At 30.0% G+C, this 18,112-nt stretch overlaps 1 protein-coding gene across 1 annotated transcript in view; it reads left to right on the top strand.

The window, feature by feature from the left end:
- The window catches only part of LOC123304993 (gamma-aminobutyric acid type B receptor subunit 2), a 70,543-nt gene extending 62,678 nt beyond the window's left edge, over positions 1-7,865 (top strand). Inside the window, exons 7-15 of the mRNA XM_044886572.1 lie at positions 51-205; positions 619-1,024; positions 1,368-1,621; positions 2,637-2,747; positions 4,329-4,553; positions 4,618-4,800; positions 4,862-5,031; positions 5,537-6,354; positions 7,171-7,865. Coding sequence (XP_044742507.1) covers positions 51-205; positions 619-1,024; positions 1,368-1,621; positions 2,637-2,747; positions 4,329-4,553; positions 4,618-4,800; positions 4,862-5,031; positions 5,537-6,354; positions 7,171-7,712 — 2,864 coding nt within the window. The 3' untranslated portion in view covers positions 7,713-7,865. The remainder of the gene's footprint in view (positions 1-50; positions 206-618; positions 1,025-1,367; positions 1,622-2,636; positions 2,748-4,328; positions 4,554-4,617; positions 4,801-4,861; positions 5,032-5,536; positions 6,355-7,170) is intronic.
- Positions 7,866-18,112: the final 10,247 nt, after the last annotated feature.

Below are 18,112 nucleotides of genomic sequence, written 5' to 3'. Positions count from 1 at the left end.
ATTTGTTTTACGATTTACGCTCCATAGAAACTAAATTAATCTTTTTTTAGGTATTTGGGCAGTTGCCCTAGCGATACAGCACGTTGCACACAAAATAAAATTATATCGTCGTAATCAAACCGTTAGTGATTTTCGATATCGTGATCCTCTATGGGAGAGATTGTTTTTAGAGGCACTAGGAAATACAAGTTTTGAGGGTGTTACAGTTAGTATTAAGTTTTATATTCTTTACTTATTTTAGCGGAAGTATGCTTTAACTTGATTTGTGTTTATCATGTAATTTTTTATATTGATCTCAATGGCAAGCCGTAAAGCTATTCCAAAAAATCTTAAGGACTTATTTTTAAAGAATGATTTTTTGGACTTATTTGAGTTTCACAACAATGTACAAGGTGGATATTTTGAGAGATCTGCCCTTTTAAGCTATGGATAAGACAAATTTTTAAATATTCCGCCACATTAAAACTAAAAACGGACTGCTCTCTCAATATCACCTTTGCTCAGTGTTGTTAGGCTATCTAAGGACTGTGTCCAAACAAATTTGTATTTGAATGGGCACAAATATCATAATTTGAATTTGACCTAAAATCAGGTAAAATGTTTTTAACTTAATTTCAGGGTCCCGTACGCTTTTATGGTAATGAACGTAAGGCTAGTATTTTGCTCAAACAATTTCAAGAAGGTACTGAAATAAAAGTTGGTGAATATAATGCCGCAACCGATCATTTGGATTTAACACTTGGTGCTCCAATGAAATGGTTAGGCCGTTATCCACCAAAAGATCGTACATTAGAAATCATTGAACATAGTCAAGTCAATAAAACAGTGTATGCAATATTTGCATCTTGCGCTGCACTTGGTATATTAATGGCTACCATATTTTTAATAATAAATATTAAGTATCGTAATCAACGATATATTAAAATGTCATCACCACAACTAAATAACTTAATTATTATTGGATGTATGTTGACGTATACAAGTGTTGTATTTTTGGGATTGGATTCTGGGTTGTCCAGTGTAGGTCAGTACATTTCTAAAATTTATCATTTCTGGCTACATCTAGAATTACAAATTTTTTTAATGTCCATTTTAAACCATCCGTAAAATACGCCACGCATAATTTCGTCTATTAGAACACCTCTTTCCCACATTTCACATTGTTTGAAACCTCCCTGAAAATATAATGTCATAATTTCTAACCCTTGTTCCCTTATAAATGACCTAAAATTTCGTCTTGACACACTTGGATACGCTAGCTGTGTCGAAGTGTCCCTCTTCCTGTTTGCGTGATGCTTTTTAGGAATAACCCCTGAAGCTTTGTGGTCTAGTTCAGTATAAAATTTTTATGAAATCTACTTTTTTAGGTGCATTTCCATACATTTGTACAGCACGAGCATGGACTTTAATGGCTGGGTTCTCGTTAGCATTTGGTGCAATGTTTTCAAAAACATGGCGTGTACATTCAATATTCACAGATGTCAAATTAAATAAAAAAGTTATCAAAGATTATCAATTATTTATGGTAGTGGGTGTATTATTATTTATTGATTTTATTATAATGACAACATGGCAAGTAGCTGATCCATTTTATAGAGAAACCAAAAAAATGGAACCATATGTTAGTATAATAATTTTTTGTACACCACAGCACGGCCGAACTTGGATAACTGAGAACGAAAATACTTTATAGATAATAATTTTTGTTTCAAACGATAAGGAAATTTATTAGTGGGAAATTTATAAGAGGCATTATGGTGGCAGTCGTCAGTAAGCTTAAATCTTTAAAAAAGCTCCATTAAAAAACTATTTTTTTTGTAAATATATTTTAACAGTATTGTTGTAACTTACTACGCTTTCTTAATATCCATCTTTTTTATTCAACGCCTGCTGAAATCTATTTGGAACAGCTCCGTCACACAGAAACTGGACTTGAAAAAAAAGAGGATTATTTTAATGTAGTAGGTAATCCTTATTCGTTTGTAGTAACGATATTTACCAAAGAAAATCGATAATTTAGAGCCAGGATGATGACTAATTATGATGCGCTAATTAAAAGTATTCAGATCTGCTCTAAATCGTTTGTAGTATAAACGATTTATATTATTATTTTTAATTTATTTGCGTGAGCTATTTGGAACCTGTTAAGTGTAGTTCTATTTTAAGTCACCGGTTTTCGCATAACTAAATTATTTTGCCAATAACAAAGATTCGTTTTCTTCATCTGGACTATAAATGTGCCTATTACTAAGGTATTTAAAAGTGAGACTATCTCTCGCTCATTTAACTTCATATTACTCATTTACTCTGATCTCGCGCTCCACCTCTTTTACTTTGTTTACGTTAAGAAATAAATGGCATCAATTAGGGAGCAGAAAGGAAATATGAGGCGAAAAATCATAATAGGTGGCCCTTTTTTCATTTATTACTTCTACAAGCCAATCGTTCCAAGCTCTGCGTAGGTGAGAAGCCTTGCTATATTTTCATAGTGAGAAAAACTGGCATGCCACCATTTACGAAAACAATTATGTACTCACTAGAGATCTCGCTTACCCAAGTTCGCCTTTCTCAAGAAGCTATAAATCTATCATTCAGCAATAATAGGAACCTACTAATAGTATTTGTAATATTTTTAGCCACATCCATCAAGTGATGATATAATAATTATTCAAGAAAATGAATATTGTCAATCAGAAAGAATGACAATATTTGTTGTATCTATTTACATTTACAAAGGCCTTCTTATGGTAAGTTTATCAAAATATTTCGTGTTCAATATTATTTGGAAATATAATTAAAACAAGTTAAATAATTAAATAATTGACTGAGTTAATTGTTGAAATACCATGTATAGACAGTGTTGATGCGCAATCGTTTGTTTTTTTGACGTCACGTAAATAACAAAAGATATTCACTTTTAAATACACACACACACAACTGATATTCCTATATTAATACATACTATAAAATTTGCATCTAATTAACGCTCTCGTGAGTAAACAGTGATGTTTACAAAAAAATGTTTCAAAAAAAAAGTTTTTTATTTTTTTATAAGGAACATTTTTTATATTTAAACTTTTATTCTATCTCTAACGGTTTACAAGATGGGTCCTACGGACCCAAGACCCAATTGACCTATGATGCTCATTTACGAACTTGACCTCACTTTTTACGTCCTGAGTACGCTGTAAAAATTTCAGCTCGATATCTTTTTTCGTTTTTGAGTTATCGTGTCCACAGACGGACGGACGGACGGACGGACGGACAGCCGGAAATGGACAAATTAGGTGATTTTATGAACACCCATGACAAAATTTTTTTCCCAGCATCATTATTTTTAAGCGTTACAAACTTGGGACTAAACTTAATATACTATGTATATTTCATATACATATACATGGTATAAAAATAATAATCTAGTAATAAAATTTCAAAATAATAATCTATAAAAACAAAAATATCCCCTCCAATAAAGTTTTTATAGGAAAATTTACGAATAGGACAAAATCTACATATTTTAAGTCAGCTCTTTCAACATTTTTTACCAGTCTACTAACGTTAAGGCTGTTGTCTCCGTACAATATTGTAAAAATGTTTTGGTTAAACTTATAATGAGTATAACTATACTACACATACATAGTCAACTAGTGCGTTACTTTTAACTCTTATGTACAATGCGGAGATATTTTCATAAAAAATAAAAGGTATTCTCGTAATAAAGTCAACAATAAAATTTATTTACTTTGAGTAATTACATCTAAGTATAAACGATAAATATTTATTTTTTTTTAACTCAGAACAAGTACATTAATGTTCAATTAGTTTTTTGAAAAAATATTAAATTTAGTTTTTTTTCTAGAATTAAAAAAGCTTGTTAAAAACACAACCTCTTTTATGATCTCCATGTTAATCATCCGAACTTCAATTAAATTTATCTCGAGTTAAAGACGGCCAATTGACTTCAAATGGTAATTGTGATATAATGTCTTTAATAAGTATACAAAAATTTCGAATTTTCTGTCACTTTGCCCATAACGAGACAACAGCCTTAACCACGCAAAAAAGATAATATCTCTGTTATGTCTTATTTTATATATCGAGAAAAAAAAATTTCCTCGATTTTTGAAACAATTTCATTGTAAGCTATTCTCCAAATGTTCGTTTTTTATAAAAAAATTTTGATTTTTGGGTAAATAAATTGAAATATCGACTGGTCTCTATCATTTCTATTTTTAATCAATTCTCTCTTATCATTCTAAATTATTACTTAACTTGTCAGAAATACTTTATTTACCTATTTTAAATTAAACAAACATTTCTGATTACAGATATTAGGAGCCTTTTTAGCATGGGAAACTCGTCATGTGAGCATACCAGCCTTAAATGATAGTCGTCATGTTGGATTATCAGTATATAATGTTGTAATTATATGTATATGTGGTGCAGCTGTTGCCTTAGTATTATCAGATCGACGTGATGCGGCATTCGCGATTATAGCGATTTTCATAATATTTTGTACAACAACTACATTATGCCTTGTATTTGTACCGAAGGTATCCACTTAAATACTTTCTTTGCTAAATTTATTACAAATTACTGAACCATAAAAATTTTCAGCTTGTAGAATTAAAACGAAACCCTGGTGGTTCAATAGATAAACGGATACGTGCAACATTACGTCCTATGTCAAAGACAAGGCGTGATTCTAATGTAACTGAATTAGAGCATAGATTAAAGGAAGTGAAATCATATAACTCGAAATATCGTAAAACCTTACTAGAAAGAGAATCCGAATTACAAGTAAATATTAAAATAATGGTTTGCTCTTACTGAAAAAATAAACATTTATCTATTTTTTCAGATGTTAATTAGAAGTTTAGGGCCTGATGCAAGTGATATATTAGATAATAAAAGTGGTAGCTCCAAATGTTTGTCAGTTCCTTTAATGAAGAAAGAAGTAACGAGTACAACTGATCCAAGTGATACAACGTCACTTTGCAGCATATCATCTATAAAGCACGACACTTTAGGGTTTGTAACATTTTCTATACTATATATCAATATCGCTAAGCTTATTATCGCTATGTTCCATATCCATTGATAAAAGAAGAGAAAGTTATTTTAAACTGGTATTGCAATTAAAGGAAAAACCATCAGTGTAACAAACGCCAAGAGCCTTATCAAGACAGACCAAGCCAATTACCCAGACAAAGACCAAGACAAAGACCAAGACAAAGACCAAGACAAAGACCAAGACAAAGACCAAAACAAAGACCAAGACAAAGACCAAGACAAAGACCAAGACAGAGGCCAAGACAATCTCCAAGACACTCACCAAGACAATTAACAAGATAAAGGTCAAGACAGTGAACAAGACAATTAACAAGACAGAGAGCAATAAAAAAAGAACAAGAGAATTAACAAGACAGTCACCAAACCAAAGACCAACATACATACATTTCCAAATTTATTATAGTCCGTAGTCCATGCTATATATAATTTCGAATCAAGTTTCACTTTTTTCTTATTTGTTCAGATCAAAGAAGAAATTTCAACCGACAACACCGGTATCATGTAATAGTGAATCATCACCAAAACACGATAGACTAGTGCCAATATTAACATCATCGCATACAAAATCACAAGAGTTTCATCATAGTTCAGAATCACCACAACATAAATCATCACAAAGAACAACACCAACTACCTCGCATCAAACTCCAACGAAGAGTGTAGAATTTTTAAATCAAGATATTTGTATAACACAAAATATAGTACAAAATTCAATAACTAATAATAATAAATATCAACAAGATACTAAAAGAAAAGCAACAGTTCAAACAACCGACAGCACAACTGAAACGGTGACAAACAATACAGTACGACGTGAAAGTGTGGTTGGTGACCGCCCAAAAATGCCTACACCAAAAGCTGATAAAAAATGTTTGACAGATCAAAATAATCAAACATTTGAACGCACAAAATATATACCAAACGATAACGATCAATGGCAGCAACAACATCAGCAGCCACCTTCTACGACACATGAACAACAACACAGTAGTAATCAGCAAACACGAAGGTCGAGTATGCGACCAGATAATATTGTTGCCCAGGAAAATATAAATAATGTATGCCATCGACGTGTTAGTATGCCTGTGAATAATAAACAACAGATACCAAAAGAAGTACAACGTCAAAAAGATTTTAAACCAAAAAAATTAGATTTTAGTGGGCATGTTGTAGCGAAAAGTGAATTATGGGATACAGGAAATCAACATCGATGTTCACAAAAGCATAAAATTACGAGAGTGAATATTGCATCTCAACCGGATGTTACTAGTGTTCCACAAGGTAGGATTTTTAATATATTTAATCAACATACACTTCTTTAGAATAATTCGTAACGCTTGTAGCCAAATGCAAAAGTTTTGATGAAAAGTCCTCTTGTAGCGTTTGCATTCGCATTTGCTCCATTCTGTATTCAAAATCATCGAAAATTATTTTCAAGGAGACAATAAAAGGCTTTAATAGAGTAGCACAGCAAGTGCTCAATTGCTCTTTCCTCTTAGTGGAAATAATCATCGATTATGACATTCCACTTGAGACGCTCGAACCAACTGCATAATTTTCAGTATAATTTTAAACTTCGATCTTTCCTGTATTTCAATGACTCCATAATTTTTTCATAGTGTTTATGGGGCTTAATATTATACATTCAGTGTATTAAGTACGGTTGTAGACCTCATTTTCTTCCGCGTATTTGCTGTATGCATTGATTGTTCTTCCACACATCTTCTCTTACTTTCCTCTATGTTTCGTCCATAAGAAATGAAATTTGAAATGATGAGTCTTGTAATATCTCAAAATGCCTTCCTATTTTCTCCCGAGAATGCAAGTATTTCCCCATTCTATTTTGGAACAGTGGTATCTTATGCATTATCATGAACAAGATAAAGTTTTAGCTGAGTTTATTCCTAGGCCATTTGCTCGTTTTCCTTTAAATATTTCACGTTGTAGAAGCTCCGATCCCATGTTTAAGCTACAAACGTTGTTATTTTAATATCTTTCTCATGTTTCCCCAGAAAAAAGTTCTCTGTTTGAACAAATTTTTTACTTTTTGAGTTTCTTTTCCCCTCTATTTATGTGAAATATTTGTATTCATTTCAGATTCAGATGTAAGTTCAATAACACAAACCATAATGCAGCGATCAGTAAGTGAAAAGAATCGTCATGCAAGCGCACGAAGTAGTAGTGGGGGAGGGAGTGGTGGCAGTGGTGGTGGTAGTGGAACTATTTACAATAATAACAATAAACCAATAACAGTTGAACATCAACAACAGTATGCAAGTAGTATTAAGCAACAACCACCAAAATTAACGTCACTATATAACCAAGAATGTAATAAATATGGCTACGTGCAAAGTACACCAAATGTGGCAGCATGTTTACGAAGTGGGAGTTCATCAAATACAAATACATTAAATTCACGTCATATATCATCACATCACCATCATACAAATAAAAATAAATATGAAAATAATTCAATATATTCAGCAAGCTCTGAATCGGAATTATTAGATGGTGCAATATTACCAATCTTTCAAAAATTATTAACGGAACGAAAGAAATCACAGCAACAAATGAATTTAAGTTATGGACAAAGTTGTCCAAATATTTCAATTAAATGCGATATTGTAGAGTATCTATAATTTTTTTTATTGGTTTAGGTAAAAAATTATTAATGAACATAATGGGATCGTCTATGATCTTGAGATATGTTTGATGGCCTCCAGTAGATGTTAAATGAGCCTTGATAGAAAATAACAATCATTTGAAAGCAGAACTTAATTTTACCGTAGTTCATTTATAATGGATACCACTAAATTAACGAAATCTCTACAGCAATTTTATTAAATTTTTAGAGGTTTAAATTATGAAATCGCTTTTTTCGATATTATAGATTTTGTAACGTCTCCCGATTGCAAAATATTAATATAGGATGGGTTATAGTAAATTTACAAAGGTGGGGAACAGATCATAAGTTTGATACCTAAAAAAGGGACTGGCCTGCACCTAGCCTCGCTCCACTAACGGTTTTTTTAAGAAAAGCATTAGTGCTTTAACGCTGTCGAACTTCAAATTGGCAAGGTCACCAAAGAATGGCTGACTCAAGTGAGCCAATCGTCTCATAGCAAGAATTGGACAAAGGCAGAGAAGATGAATCCTCATTTTCTCTTACACCTCAATATGCTGAATCCTGTAAGCCAATGTTTTGTAATGACTGAACAACTCAGATTGATCTCTGATCAGTTTGCCTAGCTGTATCAGCAATCTATTCCTCTTTCCATTGATATTCGCCTTTTATAAAATGGTTTCTTTAGAAGAAGTCTGTATTTCGTAAAAGGCATTATCAAATACTTAGTGGTGCTTGCCTTATAATTTTAAGCATTTCTGCAGATCTTGCTTCACAATTTCCTGAAATATTTCCGGCATCCAGATTTACTTTGATATTTACCGTCAACTCGATAGTTAGGCGATTGCTTGAAAAAGTGATTACAGTTTTAACGTTTCACTGTATTGTTTTAAAAATATCTTATGAATTATGAACGAACCCATTATGAATTAGAAAATTGGTCAGAATTCAGAATATCAAATACAGAACACAATATTCGAAGAAAAACAGTCATCGGTAATTTAGTGAAACATATTTCCTTAACAGCCGACAGAAACACTGAAAATCCGTTATAAGAATTTAACAAAGTATATGATATAAGTACACGCACCATAATTTTTAATAAATTAGTTAAAATTTTCGGTTAAGGAAATTATATATGGATTTTTTCCATTTGAAGTTGTTTCACGTCATTTTTTCCACCTTCTAGAATTATTTCTAAAGGATGATAATACCTAACAGCACAAAAAATGGCATTACTGTTAATTAATAACTAATTGGAGATATCTCAAGTCTCTTGAATACATTTTTTTTAATATTGAGCAGAAGAGCTACATAACTACGGTCATATTTCCCCTTCATAAGAAACTTTTATTAAAAATATATAACCGGATTCTTTTCCATTTTTAAAACTTTTCCAACTTTCATACCGACTTTCAAGCTTCTAACTTAATTTGGAGAGGCTGTAAAGAGGGCCTTGAAGTTGACGCTACAAAATGGAACGTCCTTTATACTAGCCCAACAATTTTCAAACTTCTGACTCAATTTCAAGAGGCTGTACAGATGGCCAAAACCATTAAAAAAAGTAATATTTCGTCATAAAAAAGAGGAAACATAACAGACACCCCGAAAGCATCCTCAAATGTGTTCCAAGGGCTATGAATAGATTTATAACATACCACCACCCCTCCCCATTGACCTTCGATACAGTTTAAGTCTATATTTTCGGGGGAAATATGACTAAAAAGACGCAATCCTTAATGAATTTTTGATGTTACACCTTGAAGACGAAGTAGCAATGAAGGATTAAATTTGTACCATATAGCGCATTTGACTCTGTTTTCAGCTGTTGTGTGATGTCGAAACCGAACTATTGTGTTTTTCTATTGATATATTAAAATTTAAGATCAGTCTTGTACTATATACACGAATACTATCGATTTATATTGTTAATTAAGAGTTATTCACAAAGTATTCTTTAAGAATCTACTAAATAACAAAAAATTCATCAATCAATTGAACAGTGTTATTAATAAAAATAATCCCCATTAAGTCTGATTTTTTAATTACTGTGTAATATTTAATAAGTACCTAAAAAAAATAAATGTGTAACCAATTTAATAAATATATAAATATAAAAAGCCTAATTAATATTTATCCGACTGAAACCTGAATATAATCTGAAAAAAAAAATCAAATCATGACAAATGTATATCACTTTAATATATATTTCTATAATAAGATAAAAGTATTGAAGATAAGGTGAAAATTTCACGTTTGTATGGAAACATTTTCTCCATTCATATTCATGTTTGGTATATGCTCTCTTGAATAAGGATCAAGAATTTGTTGGACGAAATTTTTGTTTCCTAAACTATGTAATTGTTTTTATTAAATTTTAAATATTGCTTTCTAACTAGAGGTTTTAGGACCATCAAGAAATACATTTCCTGAAGAAGAATTACTAATCATTTCAATCTAAAAGGCTAATTTTTAATTATTAAAAAGCAAACATAGGACATAATCTATAAATATATAGGAGACTTTCTATAGATATAGATAGTCACTCATCACGATATCTCTGGAACTATAAGACCTAGAGACTTGAAATTTGGCAGGAATATTCCTTTTGCCAAGTAGAGGTCAGCTAAGAACGGATTTTACGAAATTCCACCCACAAGGGGGGTTGCGGGGGTGTTCATGAATAAAAACTTAATATTTTTCAATTATGGCTTTTAATAGTTCAAAACTTGGTAAGAATGTTTTAAATTACATTTAGAAATTTTTTTAACCTTCGGAGGGTAGAAAGGTGTAGCGAGAAAGTGGGAAGGAAATATCGAATATTTACAAATATACCTAAGTGGGGTATCAAATAAAAGAGCATGACGTGTACATTACAAAACTGTTATCCAACGCAAGGAAATGTGGAGGGAGAGGTGCAAGTGGGGATGTTGCCCAGCAAAGCGGGTAGTTCCCAGCTAGTTTTAATATAAAATTGATTACATATTCCAATTAAGATGAGCATTGCTGTGGACTATATCATACATTTTTGTTAAAATATATCCCATTCCAGACGCACAATACAAATATTTAGATAAATTTATCAAAAATTATTACTATTAGTGAGCATTAAATTAATTCTTTCAGTAGCATTAAACCCTTAATACTAAAATAAAAATAAAATACCAAAATAAGATAAAAATTTGACCTGAAACAAACAATAAAATATTAAAGTTAAAATCCTAAAGTATAGGAGTAGTGTTAAAACGAAAATCCTACCTTGTAGCATGTGATTTATGCTTCCAAATAAACGAAAAAAACTTTATTCAACCATTTTTTAAATTAATTGGAACCAAACAAACTCTTCGCCTTATCCAGAGCTGTTCTAATTATCAATATACAAAAAAAATGAATTGCAAACATTTTTTCATACAAATGTGTTTCGTCTTATCTATTGTGGATGCTTTAACATTTTCATAAAATAGATTCAGTATTCGTTGATCGTTTTAAATCTTAAAATCAATGTCAAAACAATAGTTAAATTGTATTATAAGAGACTAAAAGAGTGTTAAAGCTTCCATCTTTACAAATAGTTAATTTTTAAATCGAAAAAATTATGAAGAAATTTTATTTTTCAAAAAGTGAATAGATATTATTTTAATTGTTCAAATTGTATTTTTAAAATTGAAATGTTTAAGGAAGATTTAGTTCAAATAGCAAAGCTTAGGAAAAACAAATTGTAACTTTACATCGAAAATATAGACATTGATTTAAATACTTAATACCACTTGATTTAAAAAAAAATTGATAAGAAATAAACTTTAATGCAGGTAGTTCAGTTAAAATTTGATATTGTTTGGCTTATGTAAAATTCGTTTAATAATCAATATACTAAACGTCTAGTTAGTTCAATGATGAAATAAAATCATGAGAAAAATGGCATTGTAATTAAGAGTAGAAGTAATTGAAGTTCTTATCCAGGTAATCTTTCTTAGCCCGTTTCCTTCGAATGTGCAAAAAGCTTAACGAAATGCCAGTTTCTTAATCGAAGGAATGAAAAATTTTCAAAATGTTTTAAAATCTCTAACTCTTTCGATGTGCTTTCCCAAGAAAATTATTTTTATTTGAATTTATTTATAAGCGCTGAAACCGTACCTATTCTACCTAATGTGTTTAATAATATGTATACAGATTTATTTATATAAATAACAATAATTTTACTAACAAATTTAGAAAAAATATTTTTTTTGCACTTTATTCTTTACATTTTAACTATTGATTTACTTGAAGAGTCATTTATAAAAAAAATTGTTCAATCCTGTAGATATACTGTTTACTACACATTGGCAAAATTTATAATAACTGGTTTTTCGACCCAGCCTAAATAATTTCTTCAAAAGTTTTTCACCTGTACATCTTGTAAATAAAATTCAAAAAGTAAATACTTAGGTATAAAAATAATAATTTTTAATATTATGAACTTTATTTAACAATATTTTTCCGATAGTTTTTCAAAACCAACAACAATTCTCAAGGCTTTCTTCGACCTATTTATTATTAAATTTAAAAAAAGAAATCTCAATTAACGCTTAAATAAATTCAAAAAATGAATTTGAAAAAAAAAACTATTAAAAATTTTTAAATAGAAAGTAAAATATATTATTAAAACCTTTTCTATTACTCAATTAAGAAAAAAAAAATTTTTCTTCGAAATTATGGTTGTAAAAAGAAAACACACACGTTGAAAATCTGTGCGTTTGCATTGGTTATGAATAATTTTGAAAAAAATAAAAATAAAGTAAAGAATGTTTTTATTTAGATTAACATTTAACAATTTTGATTACGATCAGCATTTGCACATTTTTCATGGCTAGAAATAGTTGAAAAATAATTAATTGTTATTTTGTATAATTTAAAAAGCGAAATGGTTATATTCCATGAAAATGAGTCAAAATATCACCCACTGATGTATAAAAATTTGTTTTATACAAACGGCATATAACTTATTATTTTAATTTTATTCCCGTTTCTCGATAATTATTTTAACCAATGCTAACCACTATATCGTCTAAAAAATAAATAAATGTAACTATGTTAAATTGTTGTAATTAGTTAACGAAATTCTAAAATACTGTTAACGAAAAATTTTAATTAAATATATATATATATAGATAAATATTTTCAAATATGTAATTATGAATTTAAAAAATCAAATAAAGTTATATAATTATGATTATTAAGTATGCCACTCACTGGCAAACCCATTTGCCGGACGAGTCTACGGACTTAAGTAATAGTTGCCCACACATTAACGAATCCGTTCGATGAACGCGTCTGCGTTTCGCCGGACTCGAACGTCTCACTCATGGAGGTTATAAAGAAGGAGAACGATCGCAATAGAAAATATTGTCCCCAAAATATGGACAAATAAGTGAGGCGCTGGGATCGCTAAGTTGTCTCATTAAATGCGGGCTGTTGTGCGCTAATATACTACTTACCGACGACAGCGCAGCTGGTAGCTGAAAAATGAACTATTAATTCTACAAATTTTCAGGGACAGTCTGACAGGTGCGCTAATGCTTTATTACATAGCGATCGTTCTCCTTCTTTATAACCTCCATGGTCTCACTCAATGTACAAAAAATATTAAAACGAGTAACATATAATATGTTGTTAGTCAGTCTCCACAGTTATGTATTGACTAACAATTTTTGCTTATCTACTCCACTGGCTTTCTGGCCTTTGTTTAGTTGCAATAAAGATAAACCTATGAACTTAGCACAAAATTGTTTTGCACTGCATGATAATTGAAAAAAATCAAAATTACGTGAAGTTTAAATGCATTTTGCGGGCAACAATAAAAAAATGATTTCATAAACAGAGTCTGGCATAAATAAACAAAAATGACGTAATGATTTATAAAGAAAGAGTGTATGATTTTAGCAGCAAAGAGCTATTATAAATTTTAGTTACTTTAAACAAACATGTAAGTCATTCTTGATTGAAAAACTTTTTGATTCCAATTCTTCATTTGACTTAATGTATTTGTCAAATTCTTAACTTATTTTTTACTTTTCTGTAATCTTAAGTCAAGTTCATAGATCTAATCAATGAACACCAATAGCATACATACAAACATTTAAAGTATAATTAAAAGTTTATTTTTATAAGCAAGTAAAAATCTAGGTTTACCAAAAATTGGAAAACTCGTCCGGCGAACCCGTTCGGCACAAGCCACTTTTCATGAATGTGCATTACATCATAGATGTTTATGTGTTGATTATAATATTTTCTTTCGAATAAGTATAATTAAATAAATTGAAATTTTAATGTAATTCGTGTAACGCGTGTAACTAAGATAATAAACGAATTTAATAAGCTAAATGCTACTTTTCTTTCTGAAAAATTACAAAAATTGGGTCTAATAGATATTTTATTTTTAAAAGCGTTACAAATTTTGGCACTTTAAGCAAATCCCTACTTAATTAAAACTTTACGTAAAGTAGTAAAAATTGATTTTTAAAGACACTTAAAGCAATTCATAGTTACATATGCGAAAAATTATTAGTAAGTTTTGTAAAATTTATTTAACATATTTTGTATAAATATAAATTTATTTTAGAAACCATTTTTGTTTTTAACTTATCTAATTATGTTAGATTTATAACTATATAACCTAATACTTCTAGGACTCTATATACATATCGTCTGCTAGTGAAGCACATCGGAGGCACTCGAAAAATTTTGAGTTTTATTATTATTTTTTTATTTTTATATATATTATAAGTTCTTAAAACATCTTTTAATAAGATTCAAGAGTTTAACAAGCAAAAATCAGTCCAACATATTTAAAATCAATTTTCTTTTGAATTGCCAGCAAATGTAAATTTTTTTGAGCCGGCTAATAACTAAGATGCTACTTTTGGTTTTTTGAATAATTTTACGCCAAATAGGTCTCAAATTTGATCCGATCTTATTGGAATTTTTTATGAAACCCAATAATTTTGGCTTATTTTTTTCAGCTGCAATGTCAGTTTTTCGCTAGCTATCACTTACGTGCCTAACAGCGGGACCTAGACTCCAAATTCTTGAAACCTATTAGAGCTAGGTTAATTTTGACCAGAAATTTGAAAAGTAGGGCCCAAATTTAGTAGAATTCCATACTTTGTTTATCAAAATTGGATAAAATTTGAATGTGATAGAGCAAAATTAAATTTTTTGGATTCTGATGACGTCATAAAGTTTAAAAATTTTATTTTCTTGATAACACAGGTAAATATTATCCGATCTTATTGGAATTTTTTTTAAACCCACTAATTTTGGGTCATTCTTTTCAGCTGCAATGTCAGTTTTTCGCTAGCTATCACTTACGTGCCTAACTGCGGGACCTAGACTCCAAATTCTTGAAACCTATTAGAGCTAGGTTAATTTTGACCACAAATTTGAAAAGTAGGGCCCAAATTTAGTAGAATTCCATACTTTGTTTATCAAAATTGGATAAAATTTGAATGTGATAGAGCAAAATTAAAGTTTTTGGATTCTGATGACGTCATAAAGTTTATAAATTTTGATTTCTTTATAACACAGGTAAATATTATCCGATCTTATTGGAATTTTTTTTGAAACCCACTAATTTTGGGTCATTCTTTTCAGCTGCAATGTCAGTTTTTCGCTAGCTATCACTTATGTGCCTAATTACGGGACCTGTACTCCAAATTGTTGAAACCTATTAGACCTAGGTTAATTTTGACCACAAATTTGAAAATTATGGCCCAAATTTTGTAGAATTCCATACTAAGTTTATCAAAATTGGATAAAATTTGAATGTGATAATGCAAAATTAAATTTTTTTGATTCTGATGACGTCATAAAGTTTAAAAATTTTATTTTCTTGATAACACTGGTAAATATTATCCGATCTTATTGGAATTTTTTTTGAAACCCACTAATTTTGGGTCATTCTTTTCAGCTGCAATGTCAGTTTTTCGCTAGCTATCACTTATGTGCCTAATTACGGGACCTGTACTCCAAATTCTTGAAACCTATTATACCTAGGTTAATTTTGACCACAAATTTGAAAATTATGGCCCAAATTTAGTAGAATTCCATACTAAGTTTATCAAAATTGGATAAAATTTGAATGTGATAATGCAAAATTAAATTTTTTTGATTCTGATGACGTCATAAAGTTTATAAATTTTATTTTCTTGATAACACAGGTAAATTTTATCCGATCTTATTGGAATTTTTTTTGAAACCCACTAATTTTGGGTCATTCTTTTCAGCTGCAATGTCAGTTTTTCGCTAGCTATCACTTACGTGCCTAACTGCGGGACCTAGACTCCAAATTCTTGAAACCTATTAGAGCTAGGTTAATTTTGACCAGAAATTTGAAAAGTAGGGCCCAAATTTAGTAGAATTCCATACTTTGTTTATCAAAATTGGATAAAATTTGAATGTGATAGAGCAAAATTAAATTTTTTGGATTCTGATGACGTCATTAAATTTAAAAATTTTATTTTCTTGATAACACAGGTAAATATTATCCGATCTTATTGGAATTTTTTTTAAACCCACTAATTTTGGGTCATTCTTTTCAGCTGCAATGTCAGTTTTTCGCTAGCTATCACTTACGTGCCTAACTGCGGGACCTAGACTCCAAATTCTTGAAACCTATTAGAGCTAGTTTAATTTTGACCACAAATTTGAAAAGTATGGCCCAAATTTAGTAGAATTCCATACTTTGTTCATCAAAATTGGATAAAAATTGAATGTGATAGAGCAAAATTAAATTTTTTGGATTCTGATGACGTCATAAAGTTTATAAATTTTGATTTCTTTATAACACAGGTAAATTTTATCCGATCTTATTGGAATTTTTTTTGAAACCCACTAATTTTGGGTCATTCTTTTCAGCTGCAATGTCAGTTTTTCGCTAGCTATCACTTATGTGCCTAATTACGGGACCTGTATTCCAAATTCTTGAAACCTATTAGACCTAGGTTAATTTTGACCACAAATTTGAAAATTATGGCCCAAATTTAGTAGAATTCCATACTAAGTTTATCAAAATTGGATAAAATTTGAATGTGATAATGCAAAATTAAATTTTTTTGTTTCTGATGACGTCATAAAGTTTAAAAATTTTATTTTCTTGATAACACAGGTAAATATTATCCGATCTTATTGGAATTTTTTTTGAAACCCACTAATTTTGGGTCATTCTTTTCAGCTGCAATGTCAGTTTTTCGCTAGCTATCACTTATGTGCCTAATTACGGGACCTGTACTCCAAATTCTTGAAACCTATTAGACCTAGGTTAATTTTGACCACAAATTTGAAAATTATGGCCCAAATTTAGTAGAATTCCATACTAAGTTTATCAAAATTGGATAAAATTTTAATGTGATAATGCAAAATTAAATTTTTTTGATTCTGATGACGTCATAAAGTTTAAAAATTTTATTTTCTTGATAACACAGGTAAATATTATCCGATCTTATTGGAATTTTTTTTGAAACCCACTAATTTTGGATCATTCTTTTCAGCTGCAATGTCAGCTTTTCGCTAGCTATCACTTATGTGCCTAATTGCGGGACCTGGACTCCAAATTCTTGAAACCTATTAGTGCTAGGTTAATTTTGACCACAAATTTGAAAAGTAGGGCCCAAAATTAGTAGAATTCCATACTTTGTTTATCAAAATTGGATAAAATTTGAATGTGATAGAGCAAAATTAAATTTTTTGGATTCTGATGACGTCATAAAGTTTAAAAATTTTATTTTCTTGATAACACAGGTAAATTTTATCCGATCAAATTGGAATTTTTGTTGAAACCCACTAATTTTGGGTCATTGTTTTCAGCTGCAATGCCAGTTTTTCGCTAGCTATCACTTATGTGCCTAATTGCGGGTCCTGGACTCCAAATTCTTGAAACCTATTAGTGCTAGGTTAATTTTGACCACAAATTTGAAAAGTATGGTCCAAAATTAGTAGAATTCCATACTTTGTTTATCAAAATTGGATAAAATTTGAATGTGATAGAGCAAAATTAAATTTTTTGGATTCTGATGACGTCATAAAGTTTAAAAATTTTATTTTCTTGATAACACAGGTAAATTTTATCCGATCTTATTGGAATTTTTGTTGAAACCCACTAATTTTGGGTCATTCTTTTCAGCTGCAATGTCAGTTTTTCGCTAGCTATCACTTATGTGCCTAATTGCGGGACCTGGACTCCATATTCTTAAAAGCTATTAGAGCTAGGTTAATTTTGACCACAAATTTGAAAATTTTGGCCCAAATTTAGGAGAATTACATATTTAGTTTATCAAAATTGGATAAAATTTGGATGTGATAGATAAAAAAAAAAAAAAAAACATAAAATAACTTATTATTAGGTATTATTATTTTGCAAAATCAAGTTATAAAAATACT

This window comes from Chrysoperla carnea, chromosome 1 (assembly GCF_905475395.1).
Source record: "Chrysoperla carnea chromosome 1, inChrCarn1.1, whole genome shotgun sequence".
Classification (NCBI taxonomy): domain Eukaryota; kingdom Metazoa; phylum Arthropoda; class Insecta; order Neuroptera; family Chrysopidae; genus Chrysoperla; species Chrysoperla carnea.
Note: the sequence above shows the minus strand (reverse complement) of the source record. Positions and strands in the feature narration are given on the sequence as shown.